This window comes from Apteryx mantelli, chromosome 9 (assembly GCF_036417845.1).
Source record: "Apteryx mantelli isolate bAptMan1 chromosome 9, bAptMan1.hap1, whole genome shotgun sequence".
NCBI lineage: Eukaryota > Metazoa > Chordata > Aves > Apterygiformes > Apterygidae > Apteryx > Apteryx mantelli.
Window position 1 is genome coordinate 6,141,090 of NC_089986.1, and position 15,086 is coordinate 6,156,175.

Here is a 15,086-nt window from a genome sequence, read left to right on the forward strand (position 1 = left end):
AAAAAAATCAAATTTTCAGAAACATCTGGTCTGAAAACTAGGCCTACACAGGGTTCCAGTAAGGCAACCAAATATAGGATGTCTCAAGTCATAAGTGATTTGTTAGAAGTGAACATTAGTTTTCTTACATAAAAAAGTATGTGTTACCTATTCCCCATTCCTTTTTCTCCTGTCATATCTGTATTCTCTTTTATCTTTCAGGGCTTGTAACAAACAGGCTCAGCCAGTTGCTTGGGAAAGAACTAGCTTCTTGGTATGTAGGAACAATCCTTCCAATCTCATACTTTCTAAAATTTTCTACATTTTAATTGCTGAAATATCTTATGACCACACAGTCTTTAATCCAAGTACAATGCACATCTGATATATAACAATTATTTCTTAATAAAATATAATTATAAAAAATTCAAGGCAGCTTCAGAGAATGTGTGACTGAAACTGTTCATCTACCTGAGGGATTATTTCAACATTTATGTGTTTTAGGCAATATATAAAATACAGAATTTCTTGGGACATTATCAACAAAGGAGAAATTTTTTTTAAACCTCCTTTTTACTGATTGCATTATCAAATTCAATTTTATTAGTTTGAATCTTCTGGGAAGGATATGGTTTTAATAATGCATAAAAGGTTTGCCTAGTAGTTGGCTGTTGGCTTTTACTTGATACTTAATGTAATCTGTAATTACTATAGCAGCTCCTGTGCTGGCTAGTGTGTTAAGGTCACTGGAAAGCTATACTGTGTTGTACTTCATGTACAAGAACATCCTTCTGGTGATTGATGTCTACACCCTATGGAAATGTTTTAATTTTGTCCTTGAAGCATGTCTGAAGAAATGCTGTCAATATATATTCTTCCTTGTCAAGCAGTACATGGTACTTAGGAATCTGTAGACAGCCTGAGATCTATGTCTTTCTGCCAATGGTGGTTCAATAATTTCTCCTTTGGATTTCAAATTTGGTTCCCAAGTCTTCAACCAATGAACATACATACCTCTCATTTACTAGAAAAGTTAAAGGCATGCTTATGATACTAAGATCCCCATGGAAAAAGACAGTAACAGTTGGTAAATCACTAATCCACTATCAGATTCCAAAGAATAGTATGTATCCTTCTCAGTCAAATAAATCACTCAAAATTACTCAATGTTTCAACCAAGTCTCCTGTCTTGCTTTCATTTTGATTTTGATTTGTTACAATGTCAAGAGTCTAGTCAATCTAAGTAGATGTATAGAATGATCATGCGAAGAGTAATAGCAGAGGCATTTGTTCTTAATCATTTATGTTTTACCTTGCACAAGCATTATGATGGAAAACACTTTAAACCCTGACTATATTTAAGAAACAAAAAAGAACTATTGCAGAACCTGTCTTCAAGAAGGTAGAATTTCACCTTATTAAGTGTTGTTCTCTCTTGCAATAATCTTATTTTAAACTGTGTTCCTGAACTGGCTGAAATACTTGGCCAGAATTTACAATTCAGAAACGTAGTTAAAACATGATTTGAACAGGCTGATATTACAAGACCGAAACGTACTTTAAATAAGCTTAATGTTACCATGCTGAAGCCAGACCCTGCAGCACAGCAGGCTTGCACTCCACTGAGTCATTTGTGGCTTTATGTGTCCTCTGCTTCAGTGGTATTACTGAGATAAACTTGAAAATAGAATCAAAGTGCTAGAAATATTCCAGGACTGCAGTATCCCAGATTTTATTAAAATGGATTTTATACTGACAGGATTTCCATGAAATAGATTGACAACAAACACAGTGGCCAATATTAATCACAAAATCAGTAATTTAACTATTAGTCCACATCTGTTTATGACACTCACTGGAGGTAAACCAGCTTTTTGTCCCAGCGATACAACTTTGTTACATTAAAATGGCATTCCTGAGGGAAAAATCAGCATGGAAAGTCCTCTGATTGCAGAATGAAAAAGCAACTTGACAGAAAAATGGGCGATTTCTAAAAGCTGATGAATGGGCAATTTCTTTCTGTACTTCGCAGTAATTTCTGTACTACATAACAATTTCCATTTAAATTTCAGTTGTATATTTTATTTAATTAATTTGTCAGAAGATGTATTTGATGATGAATTGTGGTGTGTATAATTTACTCTAAAGATGATCCCTTATCCACTAGATTCTGTCCAATGTGCCTTCAGCAAGTTTCTGATTCTGAATCTCTAAACTTCATCTTTCCAGGTATTTATATTAAACACTAAGAAACTGCAATGTGCAAAAATACAATTAACTTTAAGGCTCTCCACATATTTCTCATCATAACGTAAGCAGCATAATCATAAATTAAGACGGTAATTGCACCAATCCAACAGCCATATTTAGTCCTTAGTCTACTACTATTATAAGGCTATAAGCCCAACACCCACCATATGTGTAACAAAGAACAAAGACACACCTAACTTAAACAAACTAAAGTGTTTTGGAAGCAAAGTCTGCACACTGACACTCAATTATAAACTTTAGAGAAAGATTCTATAAGCTTATTTCAGGCAAATTGTTCACTGCAAGTTTCATGTGCTTTCACAGGGAAGAAAAAAAAAGTCAGGAACAAGACTCCAAATGTCATCTACCAGTATCTGCCATACATTTTGACAATTTCAAATTCATAGCTTCTGCTGCCACTGAAAGCAACTAGAACATTGATTTAGAAAAAGTCATAGGAAAAGAAATTCATAAAATATTTTATCAGTAATATTTTAGTATTAAAAACACCAACAAAGAATATGTTATCTTCATCTCCAGCTAAAAAGAAGGCTGAGTTCAGTTTTAAAGATTTTTTTTCATCATAGAACTTGATGCTTTAGCTTGTTGGTTACCTATTTTCCCTACGAAACTCATTCATGTTCACTAAATGGCCCATTTTCCTGTGAGGATGGATGTCGTCATCTCCAGTTCTAGCCAATAGCAATTTCATTTTTTTTGCATCTCCTAGCTCACATTAACAATGATATAGATACTTCTGGGGACCAGGTACACTTAAATTGTAGAAATGAGTCAAGAGGATTTATTATAATAACAATCAATTCATCTTAGCTCTTATCACAACCTTAAACTTACTATAAGATCAATGCAGATGGAAACTGAACATATTCTTGTTCAAGTCTAATGAAAGACTAGAAAGTTTTTAAACATTGCTCTCTAACTGCTAAATGACTATAGCATACAAACCAACAATCCTCTGCCCTTGAACAAGACCTGAAATTGTCTCCACCGAAAACTAATTTTGCTGTACTTGTCAGCTCTATTGCGTCATTCTTGCCATCGGAAACCTCAGCAAGCCCAAGAAACTGAGCAACAAAATACCTAACATTTCTGGGTCATACATGACCAACTCTGCAGGTTTACTTTTTTTGTTATAAATAAAAACACTCTGAAGTCAGAGGAGAAAACTGCTATTCAATAAAGCAACAAGAACCCCAGTTACTTGTAAAGTTACTACTATAATCCCTGATAATTTCTTGGGAGTGGAATCAACGGACTACAGCATGCAACTTCAATACTATAAAAAAACAACCAGAATGAAAATAGAGAAAACATGAAAACAGTGATTTTCTGGCACTCCCTTTAAAAGGAAGAGTTAAATTAATACATGGAAAAGATCCTATCAGCTCTGACTCGTCTGAGTTATTAATTGAACACCTTCTTGGAAACATGTAGATAAAATGGTGTACCTTAGAGAATATGAGATAAGGGTGAAAGGAAAGGGAGAGAAATTCAGAGTTTTGCCAGTTCACTCCCTTAACTGTCATGCTAAGCTTGTTCAAAGCTGCCTAGAGGAGCATATTATGAAATTGTAACTAGAGCACTGGCTGATGATGCAGAAGATAAAAACTTCAGGATTATACTTAAACGTACTTATCTTTAAACACAGAAGAGGCTGTAAAGACAGCTGAATTGTATAAAGCTGTTCTAAAACAAGACAAATGTATACTCCATGTGTTATAAGCAGTTCAAGCTGCTTCCTGTGATGAAAAACATGGACTGTACGGTAGACATACTATAGCTAAGTACAATAGATCCCATGATACAGTTGTTTAAAAGAATATTAGAGTGATGAAAGAAGTGATGGAATTCTGCTCTTTAGGAGGCTCAGAGGCTGAAGGAGAGAGAAAAGATTTAAATATGCAGGCTTGGTAAGTTTTCCTGATCCTGAAAATTTGCTGCATAGAGGACAGTTTTATGCACGAAGAGCCCGGCCTCACAGGAAACAATAGAGCTCTACGCGCCTGTTGCCTTGGGCAAAAGGAGAAGAGGGTAGGACCGCTTAGCACTTTCCATTCATAGATGTTAAAAGAAGGTCAGTATTGTTATTGCCATTTTATAGATGAAGAATCTAAGAAGTTGAAGAGCTCAGAAGGGCACATCTGGAGTCAGTAGCAGACTTGGGACCAAAACCCCTTCATCACCTCATTTCAGTCAATTTTATCCTTTCTGCCATATTTTGTCCCCCACAGAGCACAGGGAACTACCCAGCTGAACAATTTAGGTAATACCAATGGAGTAAAAATAAACAACTTTATTAAAATACTAATTGTCGCACTAAAATATTTTCTACTTAATTATCATAGCTACCAATATTCCATCATCAATATACAAAGTCTGATTAACTTTTCAATAAAAACAGGGAAATGCCAGCCTTTAAACGCGTTATCATTGTAAAACAGAATGCTATCATAATACATGAGAACTTTGGTTTGCAGCTGTAAAATTCCCCAAAGTCTTGTGACTTGGTTATAAATTTGTTATAGACGATTACCTTCCTCACTCACATACTTCCCACATAAACTTTAGGGAAGCAAAATACATATTCCACAAAAGCAAAAAGAAAATTTATTTAAATAAAGAAATGGGGAGTGGGATCTATCCTATAACATGTATCGCTAGTATATAATATAGTATATATTGCTAGTATATATTGCTATATACCAGAAAGGCTAGTATTTGCACATCTAGTTTCAAATTATACAATATATTTTTAGAAGCAAAAATAAAATTCAAGAAGACCTGCAAATGCAGAACTACGACACTCATTTCAGTGGGGTCAAGTTTTCAAGCAAATTTGTTAGGATGAATCCTAAAGTATATAGACAGGAAAAAAAAAATTCTTCCATTTATGTAAAGATATGTTTTAATTAGTTCCTAAGCCAAATATAAAATGACAATTATAACCATTCTGAGCAAACTTGAACAAGAAAACATCAAGCATTACCAAGATTAAGAGATATATAGTTCTTGACCAGCATCCCTTGATCACTTAAGTGTAACTAGAATGCTCATCGAAAAGCTTTTTTTCTATAATTTTTTACATATGATGACAATTCATTATACTACACTGCTGTGAAGCTTAAATAGTATCCTTCAAATTTTTGCATTAAAATGGATTCTATAACAATTATTTAAATTGCAAAAGTTGCCATTTAATACAAGTTTACCTGTACTTGGAAAAAAAAAAATCAAGATTTTTACAAATAATTTTATTTAAAATCCCTGACTATGACTCTACTTACACATTAGACTTTGTAATGCATTGAGTTTTGCTGTTATGTTTTACAAATGAATGGATATTGCCATCTACTGTTGGAAAAAAACATGATCAACAGCAAAAGCACATCCAACAGACCTTTTTCAAAGCACACATATAAGATGTAGAAAGCAAAGACATCATCAAAACATAGGAAAGCAGCTTTCCCCGTTGAAATCTTCCGACTACAATGTTCAATTGAACAAAAAGTGAAAAAGTCTCCTCTGCTTCTAAACCATCAATTTAAGGTCTGAAATAACTGGGAACTATACATGAATCCAAACATTCACAACTGCTCTTTTTGTGCAGATAATATGCAAGACCCTTCAGGCTTAATGACAGCAGCTAGAGTTGAATACACATGAAGTAACAGATGCAGCTAACTAATAAATCTTAATTTTAAGATAATACTATGCCCAAGTTGCTATCATGTCACTGTTAACTGAAAACTATAAATGCAGAAGGCAAAATTCATCCCCTGTGTTTCTAGGCAAAGGCTACACAATACAGAACTCTTGCTTAAAGACAGACCTTGCTAGGTGGAATCTAACCCATCAAGCAGGTCAAATTCACTTACCACAGGAGCGAGGACCAGAAGCTGTTATCTGAAGCTCCAGCACTGCAGGAATAGCATTGCGTTAGGTTGATCTTTCAGAACTTTTCCTTGGATAAAACAACTTCCTAGCTCAGGTGTGCTGAGCTGAATATGGAGCACTGCACAAAAAAAGCATCAAGTCATTGTGCAGTTCAGTCATCTTTAGACCATATTTTAGTACTTAGAAAGATCTGATCACATGTCTTTGCATAACTATTTATAAAGAAACAATACAATGGTAAAAAGAGATGTATGCTCCTTCCATTGTCTTTTTGCTGGTAAATATCCTAAGATATGACATCAAACTACATTTTAAAAGTATCCCTTGTAGAGGTAATCTACAAACAAAACTAGAGTAGGTTCTATTAATGTTTGCCAGACCTCTCAGAGGTTAAACAGCCTTTGAATAAAACCATTCTTTACTCTTTGATAATTATTATTTCCCCTTAAGACACCTTTGTTGTCTCATAAGCAAGGTCAACTTGAACTGTTTTGTCAGACTCAATACTGTAGTTCAACTTTAACTCTACTTGCATTGTTCTTACAAAATCTACACATACTGTCATCTTTGCAATTTTTTGAAATGTTTTAGCAGAATTTGCAGTAACTAAGAAAATTTCAGTTTTTCTGTTGGTGATTTCAAGTACATAACAAAGTGTATTTTACATTTATACATAAGGTCATATCAACATATCAGTCTATACCAAATTACTTAAGTTTGTACATCTTTGCAGATAAGCCTCTCTTGAACTGATTTAAACCTTTCTTGTTTTGTTTTGCCTATATACTGGTGAATCATGTACAACCCAGATCACCATGACTGATTTAAAAACAATATAAGAAAGCTAAAATAAATTGGAAGCAGTTTAATGAAACCACCTTAAGATAAAATACTGCTGTTTTCATCTATAGCACGTTCTTCAGAGAGTGGAAGTGTGTTCTTGTTGGGGTAGCGACAGCAAGGTAGTTCTTGTTGCAGGTAGGAGGGGTAGCGACACCGAGATTTGCCTGAAGGCACAGAGTGCAAGGCAGAGCCAGGGGTGGCACGCAGTTCAAGAGCCGTACATGCTACGCACTGTCACAGACAGAATAAAAACACAGCTAAAATCTCAGCTTGAAAGGTGGACTGCAAAATATGGTAATTGGGGGAAGAAGGCTCATCCCCCAGAAGTTCCTGAATCTATCAATTCTTGAAACACACTCAGCTACAGCTACATGTGTTAAGTGTTGTAACATTACAACTGCAGCCAGCCTTTCAAGAGCATTGTGAAACTCTATAGAGCAGCTCTACTAAGGGATTTAATCCATGTTGTGCTAACTTTTTTTCTAGATTCTCCACAGAAAGGAAGCAATTTCCCATGGCCCCAAACTCTAAGGCGTTTAGAAATGGCATGTCATACCAGAGCAAGAGGACCATGCAACTCAGTGCATGTATTAGCATAATCCAGTGAGGCTGTTTCTTCATGCTCATGCTAAAGAAATAGCTTTCTCACCTTTGGCTGAAGCACTTTCCTTGTACCAACCTGATACGACAAAGGTCACATGACTGATCTCAAACCTTGAGAACATCTGCCTTAGGCTACTCCTGTGAACAGGACAGCCCTCAGAGTTCATCACCTAAACATTTGGTAGAGAATCTCCTCACTTTTGTGTTAATTTTCAGGTATCTGACACCTGATAATAAGCCAGCCTGGACACACAATCCTGATCTCCAGACTCTCTGGACGGCAGCCCAGAATATGATCATCAATAAAGCATTTGCATAGCTTTGAGTACTCCTCTTCTCCCAAATGATATCACCTCTCTCTGTATCGCTTTGTGTCACATCTAGCATTGACGATAAACTTCTTTAATGTCAAGCGATTCAAACATGACACCATGGTGGACCTGCTTCCCCAAACTCTTGCAAGTAGCTGCTACTTGCTGCCAGTTGAGTTCTGTTTAGAGGAAGACCATCAAATGCAATTTCTTTGGAATACCATGGTGGCTGCCACTTGCAAATAGTTTTAAATTCTTCCGGGGGGGGGGGGGGGGGAAGAAAGAAAGAAAAGGAAATGCTGAGAACTTCTGTTATGATTGCTAGAAAGCCAGTGTGATGCTTTTCAGAACCATTTCAGTGAGCAGTGAAGCCTGGAGGGCAGCTGCAGGCTGTTCAAAAAGTAGCGAGGCTTCAGCTACATAGTCTTCAATAGTGATGTACCAAGGATACTATATGGAACAAAATTTTCCTTGCTGCCATGAACAAAGAGTAAGAGAAGGAGACTAAGTTCTCGGTTTCTAAACATTTCTTTTCCGATACATGAATATACAGAACATTCCTGCCAAAAAACAAAAAAGGCAAAAAAAAAAAAAAAAAAAAGGCCACAAGATGGCACTGGTCAAACACGCGAGAAATTACTGTACAGTTGACAATGTGTGAGCATCGGGTCACATCCACGGCGCTCTGCCCCGCCGAGGGGAGCCCTGCGGCAAGCCGACGCCGGGGAGCGCAGGCTGGGCCGGGCCACATGTGATGCCCAGTTGTGGCTGCGTTTCTGGTAAACTAGCTCAAAGCAGTTGATATTGGCTATAGGAGAACAGAAAACCTTTCACCCCCGGTGAGACCTACCAGCATCCTTAGCTGAAAAGTTTGTTTCCAGCGAGGGGGAGCTTCAGTAGGCCTGTGCTTCGCGTTACACGTTCGTGGCAATTTTGTTGCGCTTCGGGACCCTGCAGCCAGATTTACTCTGCCCCGGGGCCAAGGACATATCCGACTGGAGACAAGCCCCGACACTTTCTCTTGCGCCTCTCCCTCATAGCTGATTTTTCCACACCTCCGTATTTATCGCCAATTGCCCATACTTGGAGCTCTGCATGTTTCCTCTAGTTCGTCTCCATGCTGCTGAGCTCGATGAGTAAAATTTAACAGTTCAAAGTTTCCATCATCCCACAGCTCTCCAAGATAAGATCTGCTGGGCTGCGGCGCCAACGACGGCAACCCATGCCGCTGCCCATTTCCTAGGGGGGGAAAACAGATCTCTAGGGGAGAGCGACCCCTGGGAGCGCCCAGATCCCTGATTTTTCACCCCGGAGGCTCCTCTCTTCCCAGCCCGCCTCCCCGCCCCGGGGCGGCCGGGCCCCGCCGCCCCCCGCCGCAGCCGGCCGCGCCGCGCCGCCTCCCCTCAGGGCGGGGGGCGCCAACGGCCGCGCTGAGGGGAGGCCCAACGGTCCCAACGGCCGCGCGCGCGGGGGGCGCGGGCGGCGGGAACGCGGGGGGGGGCGGGGGGAGGGGCGGCCCCCGCCCCCGCGGCGCGCGCGTGTCGGAGCGGCGCCGGCCGCGCGCCCCACGGCTGAGGGGGGCGCGGCGGTTGCCCCGGGGGCGCCGCTCCCGTTTTGCTCTGCTGGCGCCCCGCCGCGGGGGCGCGCCCCGCCGCTCCCGGCCGCCGCCGAGGCTGACAGAGACGAGCTCTTCGCGGCGGCAGTGGCGCGAGCCGGCCGACCGCGGCCTCCGCGCGGCGCGGCGGCCGGAGCCTCCCCGGCGGGCCCCCGGCTGAGGCGGGAGCGGGGCCCCAGGGCGGGCCGCGGCGGCGGAGAGACCCCTCGCTGACGTTTTTTGGTTGCCGGCCCCCTCTCCCTGCCCTGCTCCCCCCCCCGTCGCCCCCTCTCCCTGCCCCCCCGCCACGGGGGGCCACTCCCCTCGTCCGCTGAAAGTCAGCGAGTAAAACAGCGGACGAGCGCGGGGAGTGCGGCGCGAGCCATTTAGGGTTAGAAACGCCGGAGCCCTCCCCGCCCGCCACGCGGGGTGGCGCGCCCCCGCCGCGCCTTATGTACCCCCGGCGGCCACGCCCGCCGCGCGCCCATTGGCCGGCGGGCGCCAGCCTCCGCCGCCATTGGCTGCGGGCGGCCGAGGGGGCGGGAAGTGGCGAGTGGCGGGAGTTTGGAAGGCGCGGGCATTCGCCCCCCGGCGGCACCACGTGCTGCGGGAGCGCGCAGCGCCGGGACCCTCCCTGGGGCCGGCACCAGGCACCCGGCCCGGCCCTCCCGGCCCTCGCCCCCGCCGCGCCCTCTGAACGGCTTTCCCGTCTTTACTATTCGACCCCAAGATCCCCGCGGAAAAGCAAGGAGTTGCAAAGCTACGGTTCTTTCGCAGGTGAAACGGACTACAGCTACATGAAGCAATAGTGTAGTGTTCTCAGTCTCTCTGACTTTAATTATGTACTGCACAGTCTTGCTCTGGGTAAAGAACCACATTAAGAACCTACGTTTTACATCTGTTCAAGAAGGTGTATTCTTGGACCAAGAAGGAAGTAACCATGCTGAAAGTCATGATTTTTATTGGACTTTCAAAAGGCGGGCTCCAGGCACAGGCCTCCTCAGCGCTGATGTTCAAGTAGCTGCAATCTGAGGTTCTCTTCCACGATATGTTAAGTAAAATCCATCCAAAATCCCATGTACTTTAGAAACATTTTCTGTGCACGATGTTAGGCCCAGCCTCCCTGTACTCTGTCGTGGTAATCCACATGTGCTGGAAGGCGCTCAGGGAGGCAAGGATGGAGCCTCCTACCCAAGCAGAAAACTTCCTCTCAGGAGGAGCACTGACTTTCACCTTAACGTCGCCCGGGACCATATGAGCTATCTCCTTGTTCAAGCATTCAGCAATTCCAGGGAAGAGGCTGGAGCCACCAGAAAGGATGATATTGGAGTAGAAGTAAGCCCTCAGGCCAATGTCACACTTCATGATAGAGCTGAAGCAGAGCTTGTCAATCCCTGGAGCCTCTACGCCAATGTTATGAGGATAAAAGAGGGCTTCCGGGCAACGAAACCTTTGATCGTGAACCTTAACTTCATTGCCATCAGGAAGGTGGTAAGTTTTTTCCACTTCACTAGGTTTCTTAGCCATCTCCTTCTCTAGGTTCAGGCACACATAACATAACTTTTCTTTTATGTTTTGTACAAGCTGCTTCTCAGCCACGGTGACTAGTGAAGCGCCGCTGTCTCTCAGAAGCTGTGTTAGGTAGTCTGTAAGATCGCGGCCAGCCAGGTCAAGCCGGAGGACGCCATGGGGCAAGCAGTAGCCTTCAAAGATTGGCACGCTGTGGGTGACACCGTCACCGGAGTCCACCACGCAGCCCGTGGTGAGCCCTGAAGCGTAGAGCGCAAGCACGGCCTGGATAGACACGTAGAGAGCTGGTACGTCAAAGCGCTCAAAGAAGAGCTCGGTCATCTTCTCTCGGTTGACCAGAGGGTTGAGCGGAGCCTCGGTCAGAATCACGGGCTGCTCACTAGTTTGCATCTGCAGGTCGTTGTCGTAGATGCTCTTCCACACGGCCTCCATATCTTCCCCGGACATGATGATCCCCCGCTCTATTGGGTACCTGCACGAGTCAAACAAAATAAAAGGGCAGTATTTACCCCAGGCTCCATGGCGACACTTGGGCAGGGCCATCTGCTGGGGGGGTGTTCCAGGTGAAGAACATTAGGAAAAAGCACCTTAAAGTAAGCACTTTGTGTACCTTTAAACTATGCATGTTGCTTTGAGAAAGTACTGGAAAGAGACTTGGCCCTTTCAAAGGCCAGACAACTTCAGCAGCTGCGACAGCCGAGATCAGTCAGGACTTCAAAGAAGGTTGTAGCATGTTACCTAATCAGGACCTTCACTCTCTGAGTGTGGTTGTCAAGCTGTGGCTGAACAGTTTGATATGAATAGTTTGTAATTCATTAGTTCATTTACAATTATTAAAATGTAATTCTCAAGGACTGCTGAAGATCTTGCAGGAATGCAATGGGTATTATCAATACCGGGGCAATGTGGGATTGGGGACAGATGTGGCTGCGACATCAGCCTTTTCGAGCTGGGTGTTACAGCTGTGCACAGAAGATCCCGCGATCGTGGTGAGCTATCGCTGCTGTAACACCAGGAACACAAGTGCATTCCCACAAGGGCTTCCACGTGGACCTGAGATATGCTACAAGCACGAAAAGAGTTAGTAAGAATGCTTGTTTTTCCCAAATGCTCTCTTGCGGCGCTTATTATATACACATCCCTGTAATTATTAGAAACATCTGCGTGACAGCAGAAGGGTTAAGGACTTGTGGCAGCCGCTGCCAAGCTGTGCACAACTTTGTTGCTGCCCACCTCCAGCTTTTTGTGTTTCCCCTTTCCCTTCCCCATCGCTACCTTCCTCTGGAGCTGTTCTCCCTTTTCTATTTTGTTTCTCTTGGCTTTCCTCACTCCTCCTCCCACTGGTTGGGGTTTGGCTTATGTTTCCCTTTGCAAAGGATGGCAAAGTTAAGTTTCCTTCTCTAGCTCCTTCCTGGATCAGGCACCTCGGTGTCTGGTGTATAGGAAAATCCAGGAGGGTTAGTCACTTCCTCCCGTTGTGAACCCTCTCTGCCACGAGTGGCCTACCCAGGAGACCCTGATGGAGGTGCGGTGCTCTGTGCAGCTCCCACCTCGCCCACAGCCCATTGCTGCCACTTTATTACGGTCCTGCCCCACAACTAGTGGTGCCAAACTACTGCTTTTCTCCTCTTCAGCTGTGGCTGTCTCATCTTCTGACTTCTAACAACTCGCTGGAACTGCCCCTCTCTCCGTGCAGGAATCGCAGTGCTCTGCTTCTTCCTGCGGCCGCCCCACCTGGTTTGTCCTGCTCGTCCTACCTGGCCTTGCTCCTTCCCTGGCACCGGCCGGAAAACTCCCCTGTCTTACTCTGCTCTCCTTGTTTCCTTGGGCTTTACAGCTCCTTTTTTGATACCTGATGGAAATGATCCCTCTCCTGGCCTGCGCTTCGTTCCCAACGTAGCATTCCTTCTGGCCTGCCACCAACTTGTCCTTGGGCCGGCCAACCACATTGGCGTAGGTGATCCACAGCGTCTTCTCTCCAGCGATGCCAGCCTTGATCAGGCCCGAGCCGTTGTCTACGACAACAGCAGGAGGCAGATTCGGCATTGCAGGCAGCGGCTTCGACTTGCCTTTCCCTGCTCGGCGCCCGGGAAGAAATGGGGCGGCAGCCAGGTGGGTGCACGTCCCCCCCCCCCCCCATTATGACAGAGCCCACCTAGGCCAGGGACGGTCGCTACGACACCAGCACCCGCTCCTGCTCAGCTCCTGCCTGCGCGGCAATGCGCACCCCGAGGCTGCAGCAGCAGCGGCAGCCAAAATTCAAAGGGTCACCAAATCCAAGCTCAGACCACTAGCAAATGCCACACCCCAAACGGCTCCTACCACAAAGTCAGTCCCAAAATACCCTGTGGGCTTCTTGCCCAGGGGGTTTGGAACAACATCCATCTCAGTGTGACATGTTCACTGAGGGTACGGCTTTTTATTTATGGGTGTGCTGAAAAGGTAATTAGTGTTTTGGGGAAGATCAAGATTTTAAAGTTACTCTTTCGTACCCATGGTGTTACTTTTGGTGGTAGGACTCTTTCTCATAGTCAGGAATGAAAGTTTTCAGCATGGTGTTCAAAAAAGGCAGTAGATCCAACTCTTTTGCATGTGTAAATGAAAGCCCCCACAAGGCAGTACATAGGGTCTGTCTCCTTGTTTTGTAGGAGAAAGTAGGAAAGATGTGTATGGCTTCCTGTGGAAGCTGCTGTAGCAGCTGTGGAAAGATGCTGCAGCTTCTTGTGCCTCTAAAAACATGTCTCCAAGAAGATGCTCGCTTTTGCCTGAAACAGTGCCCAGCTGCTTGGTTATAAAGAGGCAGAAAGTCCTTAGAAAATTAAAGGCATTTCTGGTAAAAATAGAGAAGTTAACCATAATGTCCAAGCCAAATATCAGTTCAAGCAATTGTTCTATGCGTGCTTAGGTTCCTAATGTAATTTTAAATGGACACAGCTTTTTTAACTTTCTATCTAGAATGCGCAGTTTTGTTGGAGTATTCTCACCCCAGGTGTAGTCATTATTTCTCAGTGGATAAAGCTTAATTACATACCTATATTTATGTCTGCATATATATTGTCAGCGCATGTTTCTTGAACGCGTAGGGCCTTTTCTGGTATCAGAATGAAAGGCGCTATAAATACATGGCACTGCAGCCACCTGCACGGCCGGGCCCAGTTCGACCCTGGCAGCGCCTTAGCAGGACGGCGGCGGAATACAACTATAAGCAGCGTTTCCGTAGTGTAGTGGTTATCACGTTCGCCTAACACGCGAAAGGTCCCCGGTTCGAAACCGGGCGGAAACACCAGCCTGTGGCTGCTATTTTATCCCGCCATGCAGGATCCTGAAGGCGAGGGCTAAACTTCAAACTTAAAAAAAAAAAAAAAAAATTTTTAAGTTCTTTTTAATTAGAAGCACGGCTATGGGAAATTTAAAAGTTCTCAGCACTATGGCCTTAATAGTAACAAGCAGATTAAAAATGTTTCAACTAACAATTTAGTGTGCGTGGCTAGGATGTATAGCAAATAAATTACTTTTAGATCATTCTGTTAAATCCAAGTTTTAAAGGTCACAGATAAATTAGTTTACCTGATTATATCTTATGCTGACTTCTCGATCCCTCCAAAAACAAGCGTAAACTTAATATTTACCTGAAGGGGCAATTCCTTATTACTGCCAAGGGCCCTACGTCCTGCCTTTAGAGAAGTGCGACACTGCTCCCTTCACGAGGTTTTTACTGGGGGCGAACCAGCCTCCCGGAACTGGAGTCGCTGTTTTGCCCTGCAGGTGTGTTTTTAAGGTCGTTTTAAGCGTTTTAACTTGTGCTTCGCAGCGCCGCGTCAGGCGCCGAGCGGCCGCTGCGGCGCGACTACAGCTCCCGGCATGCACCGCTCCTCGCCGCCCGTCCGCCCCCGCGCCGCGCTGCACCACGGGAACTGTAGTCCGTGTCCCCGACCTCCCGCAGAGCCATTCGCAGTCCCGCCTGCCCGTCCAGCTCTGCGGGGCGGGTCGTGGCGTGCGCAGTGGCTCCCGCTCCCGTTCCTGTCCCCATCCCCGCCGTCCGCTGCCGGTGCTGCCTCCAT

The 15,086-nt window shown here is 44.3% G+C and overlaps 1 protein-coding gene and 1 non-coding gene across 5 annotated transcripts; one reads left to right on the plus strand and one right to left on the minus strand.

The window, feature by feature from the left end:
- Positions 1-10,318: 10,318 nt before the first annotated feature.
- On the minus strand, positions 10,319-14,854 carry ACTRT3 (actin related protein T3). Of its 4 annotated transcripts, none has more exons than XM_013945197.2 (2): positions 14,655-14,854; positions 10,319-11,497 (listed from the first exon to the last, which is right to left on the minus strand). In XM_013945197.2, exon 2 carries the CDS (start codon positions 11,470-11,472, stop codon positions 10,579-10,581), a length of 894 nt encoding a protein of 297 aa, XP_013800651.2. In that variant the 5' UTR covers positions 11,473-11,497; positions 14,655-14,854; the 3' UTR covers positions 10,319-10,578. The 4 variants fall into 4 exon arrangements, with proteins under 4 accessions (XP_013800651.2, XP_067157694.1, XP_067157693.1 ...); XM_067301593.1 differs by having other exon boundaries at positions 14,593-14,854; XM_067301592.1 differs by lacking the exon at positions 14,655-14,854 and adding an exon at positions 12,878-13,127.
- Positions 14,236-14,308, plus strand: TRNAV-AAC (transfer RNA valine (anticodon AAC)). Its single transcript has one exon. It is a non-coding gene; the product is annotated as a tRNA-Val (tRNA).
- Positions 14,855-15,086: the final 232 nt, after the last annotated feature.

Coding starts and splice junctions, on each gene's coding strand:
- ACTRT3 (XM_067301592.1), bottom strand. CDS start 13,071: ATGCCGAATCTGCCTCCTGCTGTTGTCGTAGACAACGGCTCGGGCCTG. Junction 11,498..12,877: donor AGAGGGATCATTTCCATCAG/GTATCAAAAAAG, acceptor TGACTCGTGCAG/GTACCCAATAGAGCGGGGGA.